The sequence below is a fragment of the Gymnodraco acuticeps genome, unplaced genomic scaffold (genome assembly GCF_902827175.1).
Source record: "Gymnodraco acuticeps unplaced genomic scaffold, fGymAcu1.1, whole genome shotgun sequence".
In the NCBI taxonomy this organism is placed as follows: domain Eukaryota; kingdom Metazoa; phylum Chordata; class Actinopteri; order Perciformes; family Bathydraconidae; genus Gymnodraco; species Gymnodraco acuticeps.
In genome coordinates this window covers 351,403-369,157 of record NW_022992062.1, presented here as the reverse complement: position 1 = coordinate 369,157, position 17,755 = coordinate 351,403, and the positions used below count along the sequence as shown (strand labels likewise).

At 49.1% G+C, this 17,755-nt stretch overlaps 2 protein-coding genes and 5 non-coding genes across 7 annotated transcripts; 3 read left to right on the top strand and 4 right to left on the bottom strand.

Moving 5' to 3' along the window:
- Window positions 1–217: 217 nt before the first annotated feature.
- On the bottom strand, window positions 218–290 carry trnat-cgu. Its single transcript has one exon. It is a non-coding gene; the product is annotated as a tRNA-Thr (tRNA).
- Window positions 291–827: 537 nt separating this feature from the next.
- trnat-cgu lies at window positions 828–900 on the bottom strand. Its single transcript has one exon. It is a non-coding gene; the product is annotated as a tRNA-Thr (tRNA).
- A 257-nt stretch (window positions 901–1,157) lies between these two features.
- On the bottom strand, window positions 1,158–1,230 carry trnat-cgu. The gene has a single exon. It is a non-coding gene; the product is annotated as a tRNA-Thr (tRNA).
- A 383-nt stretch (window positions 1,231–1,613) lies between these two features.
- On the top strand, window positions 1,614–1,687 carry trnat-ugu. Its single transcript has one exon. It is a non-coding gene; the product is annotated as a tRNA-Thr (tRNA).
- Window positions 1,688–1,852: 165 nt separating this feature from the next.
- Window positions 1,853–1,925, bottom strand: trnat-cgu. Its single transcript has one exon. It is a non-coding gene; the product is annotated as a tRNA-Thr (tRNA).
- Window positions 1,926–4,943: 3,018 nt separating this feature from the next.
- LOC117537081 lies at window positions 4,944–6,575 on the top strand. Its single transcript, XM_034202255.1, has 5 exons — window positions 4,944–5,291; window positions 5,367–5,557; window positions 5,651–5,819; window positions 5,930–6,039; window positions 6,133–6,575. Exons 1-4 carry the CDS (start codon window positions 4,944–4,946, stop codon window positions 6,023–6,025), a joined length of 804 nt encoding a protein of 267 aa, XP_034058146.1. The 3' UTR covers window positions 6,026–6,039; window positions 6,133–6,575.
- A 1,213-nt stretch (window positions 6,576–7,788) lies between these two features.
- LOC117537080 lies at window positions 7,789–8,909 on the top strand. Its single transcript, XM_034202254.1, has 3 exons — window positions 7,789–8,004; window positions 8,098–8,343; window positions 8,529–8,909. Exons 1-3 carry the CDS (start codon window positions 7,789–7,791, stop codon window positions 8,844–8,846), a joined length of 780 nt encoding a protein of 259 aa, XP_034058145.1. The 3' UTR covers window positions 8,847–8,909.
- The last annotated feature ends 8,846 nt before the right edge of the window (window positions 8,910–17,755 follow it).

Genomic DNA, 17,755 nt, shown 5'->3' with positions numbered 1-17,755 from the left:
CTCATCCAGAATGCAGCGGCTCGTCTGGTCTTCAACCTTCCTAAATGTTCCCACGCCGCTATGTATGTTAAGTTTATTGTACAAAGAAGTGATGCAAAAAAATGTTTAGCATTCTACATATCATAGAAACAACTGTGGAAATCTTAAAAAAATTCCTGAGGTTAAGTTTTTCTTGAATAAGAGCAATCTCTATCAACAAAATCAGACAAACAACATGAGGCACTGCTGGGATTTGAACCCAGGATCTCCTGTTTACGAGACAGGCGCTTTAACCACTAGGCGACAGTGCCCTTGAACTCCTGTCAGTTTTCTCTCATATCAAAGCTGCATTAATTCTGTGATGTGAAAAAGAAGATAACACAACATCATGGGTTCAAATCCCAGCAGTGCCTCAATGGATTTGCAGGATTTCAACTGTTCAAGTGATCCTAGGATTTCAGGATGAATTCTTCATGAGATATGTTTTCCAGAATGAAATGTGGCATTTTTTTCTCATCTTAAAACAAAGCTGTCTTCATATCAAAGCTATTAGTTTCGTGCCTCAAGTGGTCATTGGAATAACTTTGTTTTTCTAATGACTGTGTGGTTAAAAGTTTACTTTTGAATTGAGAAATAAGAAAGCGCCTGTCTTGTAAACAGGAGATCCTGGGTTCGAATCCCAGCAGTGCCTCATACTGGGCACCAGGCTGTGCATTATAAAGAACCAGTGTGTTGGGTTTGAGGATTTCCTGGCATATAGAAAACAATTTCTGAAAACATTTACAAAATATTTCTTTAGTGATTATGTTTCAGCAGAAAATACACTTTGAGGGTTAGACACTGTTATGAGGCACTGCTGGGATTTGAACCCAGGATCTCCTGTTTACGAGACAGGCGCTTTGACCACTAGGCGACAGTGCCCTTTCTGTCCTCACCCTTATTAAACCAAATCTGCATTTATTGCCATCAACTCAAAAGGAGGATAATACTAAATCATGGGTTCAAGTCCCAGTACTGCTTCAGCGGATTTGCAGGATGTCAAGCATTTCCAATGAATTCAGGATGAATGTGGCATTTCCCCAAAAAGACATTTAGCCTGTTCCACGTATTTCCCAAACAAAAACACATCTTGATCTTTAACGAGAAGAATGGAGATCCACATCATCCCTGATCAATGAAGGCATTGCTGGGATTTGAACCCAGGATCTCCTGTTTACGAGACAGGCGCTTTAACCACTAGGCGACAGTGCCCTTGAACTCCTGTCAGTTTTCTCTCATATCAAAGCTGCATTAATTCTGTGATGTGAAAAAGAAGATAACACAACATCATGGGTTCAAATCCCAGCAGTGCCTCAATGGATTTGCAGGATTTCAACTGTTCAGGTGATCCTAGGATTTCAGGATGAATTCTTTATGTGACATTTCTCCAGAAAGAAGATACAGCATTGTTTTCTCATCTAAAAACAGAGCTACTTTCATATCCAGCCATTGAGGTTCATGCCTCGACTGGTTATTGGAGGATTCTTTTTTTGTAACTTCAAAATTGGCTTTATTTTTCAGACCTGAAGGTTGCTGCGTGGTTAATAGTTTCCTTTTGAATTGAGAAATAACACATCTCCAGACTGGCAGAAAGAGGCGCTGTGGCTTAGTTGGTCAAAGCGCCTGTCTTGTAAACAGGAGATCCTGGGTTCGAATCCCAGCAGCGCCTCATACTGGGAACAATCTGTACACTTTAATGAACCGGTGTGTTGGGTTTGATGATTTCCTAGCATACAGAAAACAACTTCTGAAGCCTTAGAAAACATTTAAAATATATTCCTTTAGTATTTATGTTTCCGCAGAAAATACAGCTTGAGGGTTAGACACTGTTATGAGGCACTGCTGGGATTTGAACCCAGGATCTCCTGTTTACGAGACAGGCGCTTTAACCACTAGGCGACAGTGCCCTTAGTCCCCTTTTTCATTCACCTGTTAATAGTAAGATAAGATCATCTCACGCCTAGACTACTGCAACTCCCTCCTGGCTGGTCTACCTGCATGTGCCATCCGACCTCTGCAGCTCATCCAGAATGCAGCGGCTCGTCTGGTCTTCAACCTTCCTAAATGTTCCCACACCACTCCGCTCCTCCGCTCCCTTCACTGGCTTCCGGTAACTGCTAGAATCCACTTCAAGACACTGGTACTTGCGTACCATGCTGCGAATGGATCTGGCCCTTCCTACATCCAGGACATGGATAAACCGCACACCCCAGCACGTGCACTCCGCTCTGCATCAGCCAAACAGCTCGCTGCACCCGCACAGCGAGGGGGACCCAAGTTCCCATCACCAAAAACACGTGGGTTTGCTATCCTGGCTCCAGGATGGTGGAATGAGCTCCCCATTGACATCAGGACAGCAGAAAGCTTACACACCTTCTGGCGCAGACTGAAAACTCATCTCTTTCGACTCCAATTCGAGCGTTAGAACTATTAACAAAGCACTTATATACTAATAAAGGACTGGCTTACCTAAAGCCAGTTGAGTAGCACTTGAAATTGTTTGGCTCTATGAAACCTGATGTACTTATATGATTCTGTTTTCTTCTAGTTTGTATCTTGTTGGTCGAATGCACTTATTGTAAGTCGCTTTGGATAAAAGCGTCAGCTAAATGCAATGTATGTAAAGACTCCACAGCAGCACTTCTCTCCTCCTCCCTCCTTCCTTTTCTCCTCAGGAGGAGATGCAGGGTCCTGATGGCCAGCCAGGATACCAGCATGTCCTGAAGCTGGCCAAGGCCCTGCTGGAAGCCAGGAGCCTTCAGGGGCTTTCTGACAAGAGGGTGGACGAACTCATGGCCCTCTGGCAACGCCTGCCCGAGCCGGACAGGCGACGAGTCGTCTACCTTCCCAGACACCGGGAGAGGCAGCTGAAGGGGCGGTTCAAGACAGCGAGGGGGAAGAACACCTCCTGTCCTGGGAAGGAGAGTCTCCAACGGTAAGACTCGCTTCAAATATTCCTGTCCTTCGTACAGCTGGGACAAGGACAGCCCTTCCATTACAACATCCCGGAGGTGCCGGGACCTTCATGGGTGGGTCTGCCTGCATCATCTGGCCACACCCCCCCCCCCCTCCTCCTCCCCCCCCCCTCCTCCTCCTCTTCGGACACTGCTCCCGGCTGTCCCTCTCATGGCTGCTGCCCCTCCTCCTCCTCTTCGATTACTGCTCCCGGCTGGCCCTCTCATGGCTGCCCCTGCTGCTCAGCCTCCTCCTCTCCGTGTGCCGAAGACAACGGCCTACAGGAAGAGGAAGGCGGCGGAGGCTGATGCTGCAAGGGGTGGGCCGTCGCCCTGGAGCAAAAGCCCGTCAGCAGACGGGTCAGTACACCTGCAGCAAGTGTGGCCAGGCCAAGAGGATCGACACTGGCCACACTCGCATTGCAGGTGTGTCTCACTGCGCGGCTGCCGGCGGGAAAACTGTGGAGGAATGGAGGGAGGAGATGAAAAGACTCAAAAGGGACCCAGAGGGGGGGGAATGATGGCTCTTTTTTTCTTTAATTGTCTTTTATCTTTATTTATTTAAATCTATTTTAAAATAAAACTCTGAACTGAACTTTGTGTGGGAAACTTTATTTAGAATTCATTACACAACGTCTGATATTTGACTGCAACACGGGTCAATAAAACACAACATGGTGTATAAATAAGCACAGCAGAGATGATATGTCTCCTATATGTATATATGTATGTGTATATATATGTATATATGTTGCCACTCAATTATGATGCATGTTATATTTGATATATATATCAAATATAACATGCATCATAATACAGCTCTGTAGAACAAACCTTTCTTTAATCAGATCAGTTTTATTTATTCAGATGTTATCTCACTGCACTTTACAGATACTCTTTGTAGTTTATCATCATCATTGACCAAAACCCCCTGTTTTAGAGTCATCAGTGTCAGGCAGTGCTGGCTGAGAGGGGAGCTCTTCCTCATCTCTGCCACAGCTGGGGATCGAACGGCCGACCTTCTGCTCCGCGGAGCAGGGCCCACTTTCCTCTCCTTGCCCCCCTCCTTTCACAGAGAAGAATGGGCAGTATCCTCCACCGGGTGGATTCAATCGTTCGCCAATGGGAGGCGGATAAAGGTCCAAATCAGAGAATCAGACTTTATGCGTCCTATCAGTGAGGCGGATTTTTTTCCAAATTCTCTCCTCCGTCCGCCATTGTTTCGACCTGGCATTCTACTGAGTGACTTCAATCAAGTGACACTGTGAGTAAAATGTGCATTAATTATTAGCAAATACGCGTGTAAACACTGTTACAAAGACACTTCTATGTCCGACATTAGTCATACTGAGTTAGCCGTGGTGTTTGTACGGTACTTTGTGAACCGCTGATGAACTGCTGTGTGTGTTCACCTTGAGCTAGCGGGACGCTACGGAGCCCAGCTATCCGCCCTCTGAAGCTTTTAGAGCCGACAGGGGGAGGACAATGTCCCGCTAACGCTGTGTGTGTGTGTGTGTTTCACATTAGCGGGACGCTACGGAGCTCATGTATCCGCCCTCTGAAGCCTTTAGGGCCGACAGGGGGAGGAGAATGTCCCGCTAACGCTGTGTGTGTGTGTTTCACATTAGCGGGACGCTACGGAGCTCAGGTATCCGCCCTCTGAAGCTCTTAAGGCCGACAGGTTGAGGAGTATGTACCGCTCCTGTGTGTGTGTGTACTAACGGAGCTCCGATGAGAGGGCTCTGATTATAGTTTTAATCCTCTGTCAAACTGCATGTTTTCTGCTATATTTGACGAGAGATAAAATGATTTTCTGCCACAGGAGTTTGACAGAGAATAACTGAAAAAGTACACAGTAAAATAACTTCATAGTAGCCTACTTGTGGTAGAAGTCCAACTAGTACTGACTCCAACAGTAAAGTACTTCATTGTATTTGTGGTAGTGGTCTAACTGAGTCCAACTCTGTGTAGATGGAACATCCAGTATTTCGGAGGGCCCCTAACGGGACTCTCCTCTTAAAGGCCACGGACGAAGCCAGCACCCTCGCCCCCCGGCGAGCAGCCGGCCAAGCCCTGTACAGGGCAAAGAAGCCCGAGGAGGTGGACGCGGAGGCCTGGGCCCACGTCTCCTCCGAGGGTGGCTCCACCGCCAACGCCACCCTCGTCCTGAGCCGGTGGAAGGTCCAGTTCGGCCAGTACCAGGGAAAGATCTTCCACTGGCTCCTGGAGAACGACGTGGGCTACGCCATTAATCTGGTCGCCTCCCACCAGAAGGAGCGAGAGAGGACAGGGTCTCAGTCCCCGCTGATGGCCAACAAGGTGGAGTACTTCAGTCTGATTCACAATACCATTAAAAGAGTGACAACAGTTTTAACCTTATTTGTGAATTTACAGGACGCCTTCACCCACTACTCCTCAGCGTACCCTGACTTTCTGGAGGCAGTCAGGTTCCACCGGGCGTTTGAGGAGGCGCGGGCGAAGTCCCTCCTGCCTGGTCAGGAGGGACAGGCCCTTGTTGGCTTCGGGGACTTTAAATTTGAGACCCTGGACAGCCTGTACGAGTCTGTGGACCCCAAACAAATCCGGTATGTCGTAATATCTATATATATATATATATATACATGTGGATTCTTATTCGGTTGATAATAATCATGTGACAAATTGTCTGATTTTTGTAGATTTGTCAACTACCTCCGGAGGAAGATTCCCACACCCGGCTCGCAGATGGAGAACGCCATCTGCTACCAAGAGCCGAGACAGACAGAGACCTGCTGCTGTTGCTGCTGCTGCATCCACCACCACCAGCACAGTCTCTGTCTCTGGCCAGAGAGCGAGGACTGCATCAAAGTACGTGTGTTATTTTAAAGCTGTCTGAGTTTGACGTACCTGGATGACCTTTCTGAAGACACGTTGGTGTTTTTCATGCTGTGCATTCTAGATGTTGTTCTGTCTCATAGGCCTCTTGGTTCAGCGCTTGCGGCCTTCGTGTCCGGGCGGCGTTCTCTGTCTGCCGTGGAACTGCAGGCAAAGATCAAGAAGCTGGTGGTCCCTAAGCCTGCATTTCCAGGCAAGTCCAGCCTGAATGAAATGCACAGTTTAACCCTATTCGTATTTCTCATGTTCACTGTATATTTTCTTCTCACTCACGTTGCGATTACAGCCTCCCTCAGATCAGCTCTTCCCTCCAAGCCATCGGAGGAGTCTTCCGATGACGAGCTGATCAGGGCGGTAGTTGACATGGAGGAGTGTAAGTAAAAACTCAAGTAGCATTCATGCAACATGTTGTTGATAACTGAAAGTTTGACTTCCTTTTTGACCCTTCTCCCTTTATTTTGCTCTATAAATATGCCCGTACTCAGAAGGATATGACCTGGCAGGTAAGTTTGCTTTAATGAAAAACTATCCGCCTGTTTCAAGTCTCAAATCACCAAGCTTCACGCCGACCAATCGCCTGTCAGATCATCACTAACGAGTGCTTGTAGAGTAAGCTCATCATCCTCTCCCTCGTAAACCTGCGTAACCCCTCCAACCGCTCGCTGCCTGCATCGCTCCCTCAACAAGTCTAATCTGGTGCCGTTGTTTTGTCTCGTCGTCACTTTCTCTCTTTAAACAACCTTCTGTGCTCCACTAGGTTTTAGTTTTCTGTGGCTCAATATTAACGCAACGAACATCTAATTCTTTCATGTTAATGAAACATTTGTGTGTCTTTTTTATACCTCTGGGCTGTGGGAAACAGTATTTCAATCTTTCTGTGTGTACAAACATATTTGAGATTAAGTTGACTTTGATTTCTCTTTAAGCCTCGGATGTACAGGCCCCTCTCCCGCTCCATCCGCCTCCCGCCACCCCCTCCTCCGCACCACAGAAGGGGGCTGGTGTCTCTGCTGTGCTGGGCGAGCCCACGGACGAGGAGCTGCTGGAGGCCACTTAGGAACAGGACCACGCCCTGCGACCTCCAGCAGTAGTCCAGCCTGCACCAGCTCCCTCCTCGCTACCGCAGCCACGGCTTCCCCCGGAGCTGCTCCCGGACAGGAGGAGTTGCCGGGGCCAGCCTTCCTCCCTCCTCTGCCACGTGAGGTAAGACTGTCTGTCAAAGCAAACGCTGCTCATCTGCTGCCCTGGAGCGATGTCCTCAGATATAAGTGCCCTTTACGTTGCTCTGGTTCTCTCTCCAGCTGCTGCCCGTGTCCTGGCGGGCAGCTCTCACTGTGGAGCAGCAGCAGTGGATCGGTCGGGTGCTGTTCACCAGGGACCAGTGGGGGAGGCCGAGCCTCATCCCAGACTTGAATCTGTGGTGGAACCCCCCCCAATCCCGGCCGATCTACCACCAGCCCTCCCGCGTCCCCCGACCCCTTCTTTGCATGTCGGCTGTTTCTCTGGATGCCACACCGGATCTGGCGTCTGCAGCTGACATGCCCCCAGCCTTCATGCACCGGGTCCATGGTGAAGGCTGGGCTGTACAGGACCATCCGGAGGGTCCTGGACATCGACGGCTGGTATCTCATGGCCACCGAGTACCTGGAGTGCCTTCGATGCAAGAAGAAGGTCGGCGGGTGGTCACAGGGCATCATCAGGCAGCTGGCCCCCACCTACAGCCGCCAGTTCCCAGCAGTACTTACGTACAAGTGAGAGGAATTGACAACATACCGTATATATATATATAAATGTGATGAAGGGAGCTGTATATAATGCTTGTTTTGTGTTTCTGCAGGCTGTCCTGTGACCATAGGGTGGTTACCTAGCTGAAGTCCCGCACTCTGGGCAACAGTGCCACTCAGTTGTGTAACACCCTGCGGGAGCAGCATCAGACGCCTGGATGCGGAGAGCGATCCAGTACCTCGGCGTGTGCGAGCAGTTCCTGGCCTTGTGCAGCGTGAGGGGGCAGTTTCCACCACCGCCCACAATGCCCACTCTGCCCTCACCCATCTGGCTGCTGACGGTCTACGGCTACGACATAATGACGCGGCTGGAGTACAAGGCCAGGATCACGTCCACCTTCGGATCCATCCTGAAGATGGATTCCACCAAGAAGGTCAGTATAGTTTGGCACAATTTCATTTTTTTCTTACAGCCGCCGTGTGTTTATGCGGTCACCTTTGAAATATCTCTCTCTCTCTCTGTCCAGGTGACGAAGAAGCTCGCCGGTATCGCTTCCGACACGGCCGCCTGGGTTACCAACGTTGGTAACGAGTACGGGCAGGTCCTCATCAGCGTCCTCACCTGCTCCGAGGGCGCAGAGGGCCTGTCCAGTATGGCGGCCGGACTGATGAGGCGGTACCGACTCGCCGGGGTACCACCCCCCCAGCTGATCTACGTGGATCGGGACTGCTGCAACAGAGACGGCGTGTCAAAGACAGCTGCCTTGTTTCAGGTCTGGCCTGTCAATACTAGTACTGATAATCATAGTAGAATTATAGCAATATTATTTATCTTACACAAAATGACTATTGACCAAAGCCACGCTAGATGTTGTTCAAGATAATTACAACATCATAAAAACAGAAAAAGAAAAATTGTACTTCAATAATCAGACAGACTTTTGTTTCCTTTTCACAGGGGTGGGGACAGCTTGTGGTGAGACTGGACATCTGGCACCTGATGCGACGTTTCGCAGCAGGTGTCACCACAGAGAGCCACGAGCTGTACCCCGCCTTCATGAGGCAGCTGTCTCTGTGCATCTTCGAGGTGGACTCCGGAGATGCCCGCCGTCTCACTGAAGCCAAGCGGTCCCAGCTGGAGGGGAAGCACGGGATGGTCGGCCTGACCGACGCCGAGGTGATCCAGAAGATCACCAGGGAGGAGTGGAGGCTCCACTGCCGTCGTCGGACGCGTGGGGCGGAAGAGACGGCGCTCCTGATCCAGGACCTCCTCTAAACCTTCGGCGGTACGGCAGGACGCGACAACCTGGACATCCCGTTGCTCGACCCTCTCCGCATCCAGGACATATGGAGTACGCAGAGGCCCCACCTCAGCTGCATCCAGGACCCACCTGGCGTGCAGCTGTACACGCAGACCGGCAGGCTGACAAAGGGCGGAGTAATCCTGCCGGTGTATCGCTGCGCGAGGGGCTCCACGTCTTTGGAGTCCTTCCACCGGTTCATCCCAGGTACAGCTTGTGATAAAGTCTATCATGAATTCACATTTCACGCAAATGTCAATTAATTTCTGATCTGATACCGGCTTCCTCAGGAACGCAGGCGAGTGCCAAGCACTTCCAGGCGTTCCTGGTCCATGGACTGGTGAGGTGGAATGAGGACCGCGCAGCGGCAGCTTCGGGAGAGGTGGAGCCTCTGCACTCCTACAGTGGCCACCTCAAGCACGCCCTTAACCAGAAGAGCCAAAGGGTGCTTGGCCGTCAGCTGGTTAAGGACTTCACCAAGCCTGCCGAGTACACAGGTGGGTGATGTGAAAACCTTATTCACTTTATTCAGACATCATAACTGTGAGGAAAAGGAGCATTTTGCAAATCCTTTGCTTCCTGTCTTTTTTCCGCGTGACAGGGGAGCTCATCGGGGTGGAGTTCCTGTACAGGCAGACGGGCAAAGTGCTTGAGGACGTCAGCTTTGACCCCGACATTCCGGACGAGGCTGCTGCCATCCAGTCGCTGGAGGAGGTGGACGAGGGTATCGAGGAAGACGTGGAGGACCCGACCGTCTTCCAGCCAGATATCCCCTCCACCGGCACAGCAGCCCGGTCGGGTGATCCGGCTGACGCACCCAGGTCTGAGCCATCCGGCCCGGCCGCCCCTCACCAACCTGACCCTCCCGAGGCCCCTGAGGCTCCTGCTCAGCAGTCCTCCTCAGACTCTGAGGTAAGTTCACTAACACACTGCTACTACTGATAATGATAACAATAATAATTATATGTATTCAAGACTCCACAGCAGCACTTCTCTCCTCCTCCCTCCTTCCTTTTCTCCTCAGGAGGAGATGCAGGGTCCTGATGGCCAGCCAGGATACCAGCATGTCCTGAAGCTGGCCAAGGCCCTGCTGGAAGCCAGGAGCCTTCAGGGGCTTTCTGACAAGAGGGTGGATGAACTCATGGCCCTCTGGCAACGCCTGCCCGAGCCGGACAGGCGACGGGTCGTCTACCCTGCCAGACACCGGGAGAGGCAGCCGAAGGGGCGGTTCAAGACAGCGAAGGGGAAGAACACCTCCTGACCTGGGAAGGAGAGTCTCCAACGGTAAGACTCGCTTAAAATATTCCTGTTTCCTGCCCTCACTGTCCTCTCCGTGACTCAGCTGTCTTCTCGGGTTTGTCTTACAGGTTCTCTCGGCGCCAGAGAGAGAGCGGGGTGTCTGTGCTGCTGCAGGGAACTGGCGTCGTCCCTGCAGTAGCTGTGGCTGTCCAGCCTCTCCCGCCAGCGAAAGGGCTGTCCTTTGTACAGGTGGGACAAGGACAGCCCTTCCATTACAACATCCCGGAGGTGCCGGGACCTTCAGGGGGGGGTCTGCCTGCCTCATCTGGCCACACCCCCCCTCCTCCTCCTCCCCCCTCCTCCTCCTCCCCCTCCTCCTCCTCCCCCTCCTCCTCCTCTTCGGACACTGCTCCCGGCTGTCCCTCTCATGGCTGCTGCCCCTCCTCCTCCTCTTCGATTACTGCTCCCGGCTGGCCCTCTCATGGCTGCTGCCCCTCCTCCTCCTCTTCGATTACTGCTCCCGGCTGGCCCCTCTCATGGCTTGCCCCTGCTGCTCAGCCTCCTCCTCTCCGTGTGCCGAAGACAACGGCCTACAGGAAGAGGAATGCGGCAGAGGCTGATGCTGCAAGGGGTGGGCCGTCGCCCTGGAGCAAAGCCCGTCAGCAGACGGGTCAGTACACCTGCAGCAAGTGTGGCCAGGCCAAGAGGATCGACACTGGCCACACTCGCATTGCAGGTGTGTCTTACTGCGCGGCTGCCGGCGGCAAAACTGTGGAGGAATGGAGGGAGGAGATGAAAAGACTCAAAAGGGACCCAGAGGGGGGGGAATGATGGCTCTTTTTTCTTTAATTGTCTTTTTTCTTTATTTATTGAAATCTATTTTAAAATAAAACTGAACTGAACTGAACTTTGTGTGGAAACTTTATTTAGAATTCATTACACAACGTCTGATATTTGACTGCAACACGGGTCAATAAAACACAACATGGTGCATAAGCACAGTAGAGATGATGAGATGATACACACACATATATATATATGTATATTAGGGGTGTAACGGTATCCGTATTCGTACCGTACCGTCACGGTTCGGACGTCACGGTTCGGCACACGCAGTCACACGACGAATACGCCTTTTTTTTATGAGTGGGAAAAAAGTCTGTCATTCAGGGCAGTATCCACTACACTATATATAATCCAGGGGGCGGTATTGCGCCTAAAAGCTGTTTGCCAGCCGCCCTTAAACAACAAATGAAGAACAAGAAGAAACAAGAACAAAATACAAGAAGAAGAAAAGTTAGTATGGCGATTTCAGATAACACAGGAGCTAGAACCCACCTGCTTCTTCTAAATCAGCTGTGTGGGAACATTTCGGGTTCCCTGTGGACTACAATAACGAGTGGATCGGACGAGGACGGTGTGTCGGCCGTTGTTCTACAGCGGTGCGGTATGCTAATGGTAACACATGCCAAACATGCTAAATCATATCAGAAGGCATCACCCAGATTTGCCAATCACCGGAGCCCGGCAAAAGACAGCAGCAGTTCAACAGCTGATCCCCGCTGTTTTTATAAACCAATAGAAATGAAAGCCGTGAGACCAAAATAAATAACGGAAGCTTTTGGCATATGTTTTTCAACGACTTTGCGCTCTTGAAACACTTTCTTATTATTTATGATGTCATATTTTCAAGACATTCTTTTAGTTTTACAGCTTGATGAAACCTTTTTGTTTGACATCAGCCATTATAGATAATATGGCCATCTGAGTGTGTGTGGTACTGTGTATGGTTTGTTTTTAACTGTTTAATACAGTTCATTATTAAAAAAAGAGTTCTTTATTTTTAAACTGAAACTTGCACTACTGTTCAATCATAAATAACAACAAACCTGGAATTATGCATTTGGGACTTTTTTTTGCTTTTTCTTGTTGTACCGAACCGTGACCTCCAAACCGAGGTACGAACCGAACCGTGACTTCTGTGAACCGTTACACCCCTAATGTATATACACTGAACAAAAATATAAACGCAACACTTTTGTTTTTGCTCCCATTTTTCATGAGATGAACTCAAAGATCTGAAACATTTTCTATATACACAAAATAACCATTTCTCTCAAATATTGTTAAAAAATCTGCAAAAATCTGTGCTAGTGAGCACTTCTCCTTTGCCGAGATAATCCATCCCACAGGTGTGGCATATCAAGATGCTGATTAGACAGCATGATTATTGCACAGGTGTGCCTTAGGCTGGCCACAATAAAAGGCCACTCTGAAACGTGCAGTTTTGCTTTATTTGGGGGGTCTGGGGGGGTCCGAAAACCAGTCAGTATCTGGTGTGAGGGGTAGGATTAGGGTTAGGGTTAGGGTTAGGGTAATGTTGTGAATTGAGTGGCCCATGGTGGAGGTGGGGTTATGGTATGGGCAGGCGTATGTTATGGATGACGAACACAGATCACTCAATTCACAACATTACCCTAACCCTACCCCTAATCCTACCCCTCACACCAGATACTGACTGGTTTTCGGACCCCCCCAGACCCCCCAAATAAAGGAAAACTGCACGTTTCAGAGTGGCCTTTTATTGTGGCCAGCCTAAGGCACACCTGTGCAATAATCATGCTGTCTAATCAGCATCTTGATATGCCACACCTGTGGGATGGATTATCTCGGCAAAGGAGAAGTGCTCACTATCACAGATTTTTTCAGATTTGTGAACAATATTTGAGAGAAATGGTTATTTTGTGTATATAGAAAATGTTTTAGATCTTTGAGTTCATCTCATGAAAAATGGGAGCAAAAACAAAAGTGTTGCGCTTATATTTTTGTTCAGTGTATATATGTATGTGTATCATCTCATCATCTCCTATATGTATATATATATATATATATATATATATATATATATATATATATATATGTTGCCACTCAATTATGATGCATGTTATATTTGATATATATATCAAATATAACATGCATCATAATACAGCTCTGTAGAACAAACCTTTCTTTAATCAGATCAGTTTTATTTATTCAGATGTTATCTCACAGCACTTTACAGATACTCTTTGTAGTTTATCATCATCATTGACCAAAACCCCCTGTTTTAGAGTCATCAGTGTCAGGCAGTGCTGTCTGAGAGGGGAGCTCTTCCTCATCTCTGCCACAGCTGGGGATCGAACGGCCGACCTTCTGCTCCGCGGAGCAGGGCCCACTTTCCTCTCCTTGCCCCCCTCCTTTCACAGAGAAGAATGGGCAGTATCCTCCACCGGGTGGATTCAATCGTTCGCCAATGGGAGGCGGATAAAGGTCCAAATCAGAGAATCAAACTTTTGGCGTCCAATCAGTGAGGCGGATTTCTTTCCAAATTCTCTCCTCCGTCCGCCATTATTTCGACCTGGCATTCTACTGAGTGACTTCAATCAAGCGACACTGTGAGTAAAATGTGCATTAATTATTAGCAAATACACGTGTAAACACTGTTACAAAGACACTTCTCTGTCCGACATTAGTCATACTGAGTTAGCCGTGGTGTTTGTACGGTACTTTGTGAACCGCTGATGAACTGCTGTGTGTGTTCACCTTTAGCTAGCGGGACGCTACGGAGCCCAGCTATCCGCCCTCTGAAGCTTTTAGAGCCGACAGGGGGAGGACAATGTCCCGCTAAGGCTGTGTGTGTGTGTTTCACATTAGCGGGACGCTACGGAGTTCCGGTATCCGCCCTCTGAAGCTTTTAGGGCCGACAGGGGGAGGAGAATACAACGCTGTGTGTATTTATCGCTAAGCTAACGGCTAAGCTAGCTGGACGCTACGTTTCAGGTATCCGTCCTCTGAGGCATTTATTGCGGACAGGTTGAGGAGGATGTCCCGCTCCTGTGTGTGTGTAACGGAGCTCAGATGAGAGGGCTCTGATTACAGTTTTAATCCTCCGTCAAACTGCATGTTTTCTGCTATATTTGATGAGATAAAATGATTTTCTGCCACAGGAGTTTGACAGAGAATAACTGAAAAAGTACACAGTAAAATAACCCATGGCCACTGTCGATGCAAGAAGAAGGTCGGCCGGTGGTCACAGGGGCATCATCAGGCAGCTGGCCCCCACCTACAGCTGCCAGTTCCCAGCTGTACTTATGTACAAGTGAGAGGAATTGACAACATACCGTATATATGAATGAATGTGATGAGGGAGCTGAATATAATGCTTGTTGTGTGTTTCTGCAGGCTGTCCTGTGACGGGAGCAGCACTCAGACGCCTGGATGCGGAGAGCGATCCAGTACCTCGGTGTGTGCGAGCAGTTCCTGGCCTTGTGCAGCGTGATGATGGGGCAGATTCGGTGTCACAATTTCATTTTTTTTCTTACAGCCGCCGTGTGTTTATGCACTCACATTTTCAATCTCTCTCTCTCCAGCCGTCAGCTGGATAAGGTCCTCATCAGCGTCCTCACCTGCTCAGAGGGCCTGTCCAGTATGGCGGCCGGACTGATGAGGCGGTACCGACTAGCCGAGGTACCACCCCCCAGCTGATCTACATGGATCGGGACTGCTGCAACAGAGACGGCGTGTCAAAGACAGCTGCCTTGTTTCAGGTCTGGCCTGTCAATACTAGTACTGATAATCATAGTAGAATTATAGCAATATTATTTATCTTACACAAAATGACTATTGACCAAAGACACACTAGGTGATAATTACAACATCATATAAACAGTATTTGAGAAAAATTGTACTCCAATAATCAGACAGACTTTTGTTTCCTTATCACAGGAGTGGGTGGACCCCGGAGATGCCCGCCGTCTCATTGAAGCCAAGCGGTCCCAGTCGTTCCTTCGCGGTCCAAGACAGTGAAGGGGATGAACACCTTCTGTCCTGGGAAGGAGAGTCTCCAACGGTAAGACTCGCTTCAAATATTCCTGTACCAAATATTTGCTGCGGCATTACCCTCACTGTCCTCTCCGTGACTCAGCTTATCTTCTCGGGTTGTGCTTACAGGTTCTCTCGTGCCAGAAAGAGAGGCGGGGTGTCCTGTGCTGCTGCAGGGAACTGGCGTCGTCCCTGCAGTAGCTGTGGCTGTCCCAGCCTCTCCCGCCAGCGAAAGGCTGTCCTTTGTACAGGTGGGACAAGGACAGCCCTTCCATTACAACATCCCGAGGTGCCGGGACCTTCAGGGGGGGGTCTGCCTGCCTCATCTGGCCACACTCCTCCTCCTCCCTCCTCACTCCTCCTCCTCTCCCTCCTCCTCCTCCTCTCCTCCTCCGCCTCCTCCTCCTCCTCCTCCTCCTCCTCTCTCCTCCTCCTCCCTCCTCCTCCTCCGCCTCCTCCCTCTCCTCCTCCTCCTCCTCCTCCTCCTCCTCCTCCTCCTCCTCCTCCGACACTGCTCCCGGCTGGCCCTCTCATGGCTGCCCCTGCTGCTCAGCCTCCTCCTCTCCGTGTGCCGAAGATAACGGCCTACAGGAAGAGGAATGCGGCGGAGGCTGATGCTGCAAGGGGTGGGCCGTCGCCCTGGAGCAAAGCCCGTCAGCAGACGGGTCAGTACACCTGCAGCAAGTGTGGCCAGGCCAAGAGGATCGACACTGGCCACACTCGCATTGCAGGTGTGTCTCACTGCGCGGCTGCCGGCGGGAAAACTGTGGAGGAATGGAGGGAGGAGATGAAAAGACTCAAAAGGGACCCAGAGGGGGGGGGAATGATGGCTCTTTTTCTTTAATTGTCTTTTGTCTTTATTTATTTAAATCTATTTTAAAATAAAACTGAACTGAACTTTGTGTGGAAACTTTATTTAGAATTCATTACACAACGTCTGATATTTGACTGCAACACGGGTCAATAAAACACAACATGGTGCATAAGCACAGTAGAGATGATGAGATGATACACACACACATGTATGTGTGTATCATCTCATCATCTCCTCTATATATATATATATATAGATATGTTGCCACTCAATTATGATGCATGTTATATTTGATATATATATCAAATATAACATGCATCATAATACAGCTCTGTAGAACAAACCTTTCTTTAATCAGATCAGTTTTATTTATTCAGATGTTATCTCACAGCACTTTACAGATACTCTTTGTAGTTTATCATCATTGACCAAAACCCCCTGTTTTAGAGTCATCAGTGTCAGGCAGTGCTGTCTGAGAGGGGAGCTCTTCCTCATCTCTGCCACAGCTGGGGATCGAACGGCCGACCTTCTGCTCCGCGGAGCAGGGCCCACTTTCCTCTCCTTGCCCCCCTCCTTTCACAGAGAAGAATGGGCAGTATCCTCTGAGGCGGCGAGGATAATCGGGCCTGCTCAGTCTCACTTAGTCTCACTTAGAGTCCCGCCCCTCACGTTCATTTCTATGGCATTCTCGTTTACATCTTCTGTCCACCCATTGGTCGTCTCACTTAGTTCTAGTACTCTGATTGGATGACGTCTCATTCAGCGGGGATTGTCTTCACTGTAAATGAACAGCCATCATAACTGACCGGCTTTTGAAAAGGTAACATAAACTCTGCTATTACTCTTATCAAGACAGTCCGTTATAATGTAATATAACAGATGAATGCCAATGTGTTGTCTTGTAACGTTCGCGCATATTAGCATTGGTAACAAGTTGCCGCTAAGCCAGAAACACACCGGAGCTTTCCGGCCGTTTAAATCCGTAAATACTTGTCATTTAATGCTTATTACTATGCGCTAACGTTTACGAAGTTAACATGTATATGCACCATTCGTGATTAAAAGCTGCCGCTCCGCCATTTACAGTGTTAACAGTAGAACTACGGCAACAACATGCATTTCTCCTGCTCTTTGCTAGGTGCAAAACACGTTATGCTTTTTTACTTTGCACTAACGTAAATGTTCATGAAGTTAATGCTCACAGATGTGGACGGAGGGTTAACGGTCATAGACACTTGGCTATTTAATGAAGTACTGTAATAACTTGAAATGTAATTCGTATTTACTATGCGGTAGTGTACTAAAGTCAACATGTATATTAAGGCTAACATGGTTCTGCAATAAGTATCATTCATTTAACGTCAGAGCTCTGAGGTTAATGTTGAGCTGATGGAAAAGTGTTGGCATTATCTTTCAAATCAGAACCAGCTCCCGCTCCGCTGTGTGTTTCCCTGGATGCTGCACAGCGGAGCGGGACACCCTCCTCACCCTGTCAGCCCTAAATGCATCAGAGGGCGGGGGACCCCTGAGCTCCGTAACGTCCCGCTAAATAGCACTTTAGACCCTGTGCAGCATCCAGATTTCTAAACCTCTCAGGTCTGTATTCACTGTGATCAGATGCTGCTCTGTTTACATGCAGATGACTCCTGTTGGATGAAGTCCTGCTAATAACAGAAATGTGAGATGCAAACAGAAGAAGTCATGAAGGCACAGAGCTCAGAGGAGGTGTCTCTCCTCCACCAGTTCAAAGCATAACCCACTACTCGAAGTGAAACTAGTGAACTAAATGTTGAAGTGTTATAATGAAAGGCAGAGGAGTGAAGAGGAGCAGAGTGCAGAGGAGTGAAGAGCAGTCTCTGCAGCCGCAGTACCACTGGGGGCCATGGGGGCGCTGTTTCACCCAAAATCATCCCAAATCATATCAAATCTTTAAAAAATCATATTAAATCACAGAAAAGAGCTACGGGAAGG

Coding starts and splice junctions, on each gene's coding strand:
- LOC117537081 (XM_034202255.1), top strand. CDS start 4,944: ATGGAACATCCAGTATTTCGGAGGGCCCCTAACGGGACTCTCCTCTTA. Junction 5,558..5,650: donor GTGGACCCCAAACAAATCCG/GTATGTCGTAAT, acceptor TGATTTTTGTAG/ATTTGTCAACTACCTCCGGA. Junction 5,820..5,929: donor AGAGCGAGGACTGCATCAAA/GTACGTGTGTTA, acceptor TCTGTCTCATAG/GCCTCTTGGTTCAGCGCTTG.
- LOC117537080 (XM_034202254.1), top strand. CDS start 7,789: ATGCGGAGAGCGATCCAGTACCTCGGCGTGTGCGAGCAGTTCCTGGCC. Junction 8,005..8,097: donor AGATGGATTCCACCAAGAAG/GTCAGTATAGTT, acceptor CTCTCTGTCCAG/GTGACGAAGAAGCTCGCCGG. Junction 8,344..8,528: donor AGACAGCTGCCTTGTTTCAG/GTCTGGCCTGTC, acceptor TCCTTTTCACAG/GGGTGGGGACAGCTTGTGGT.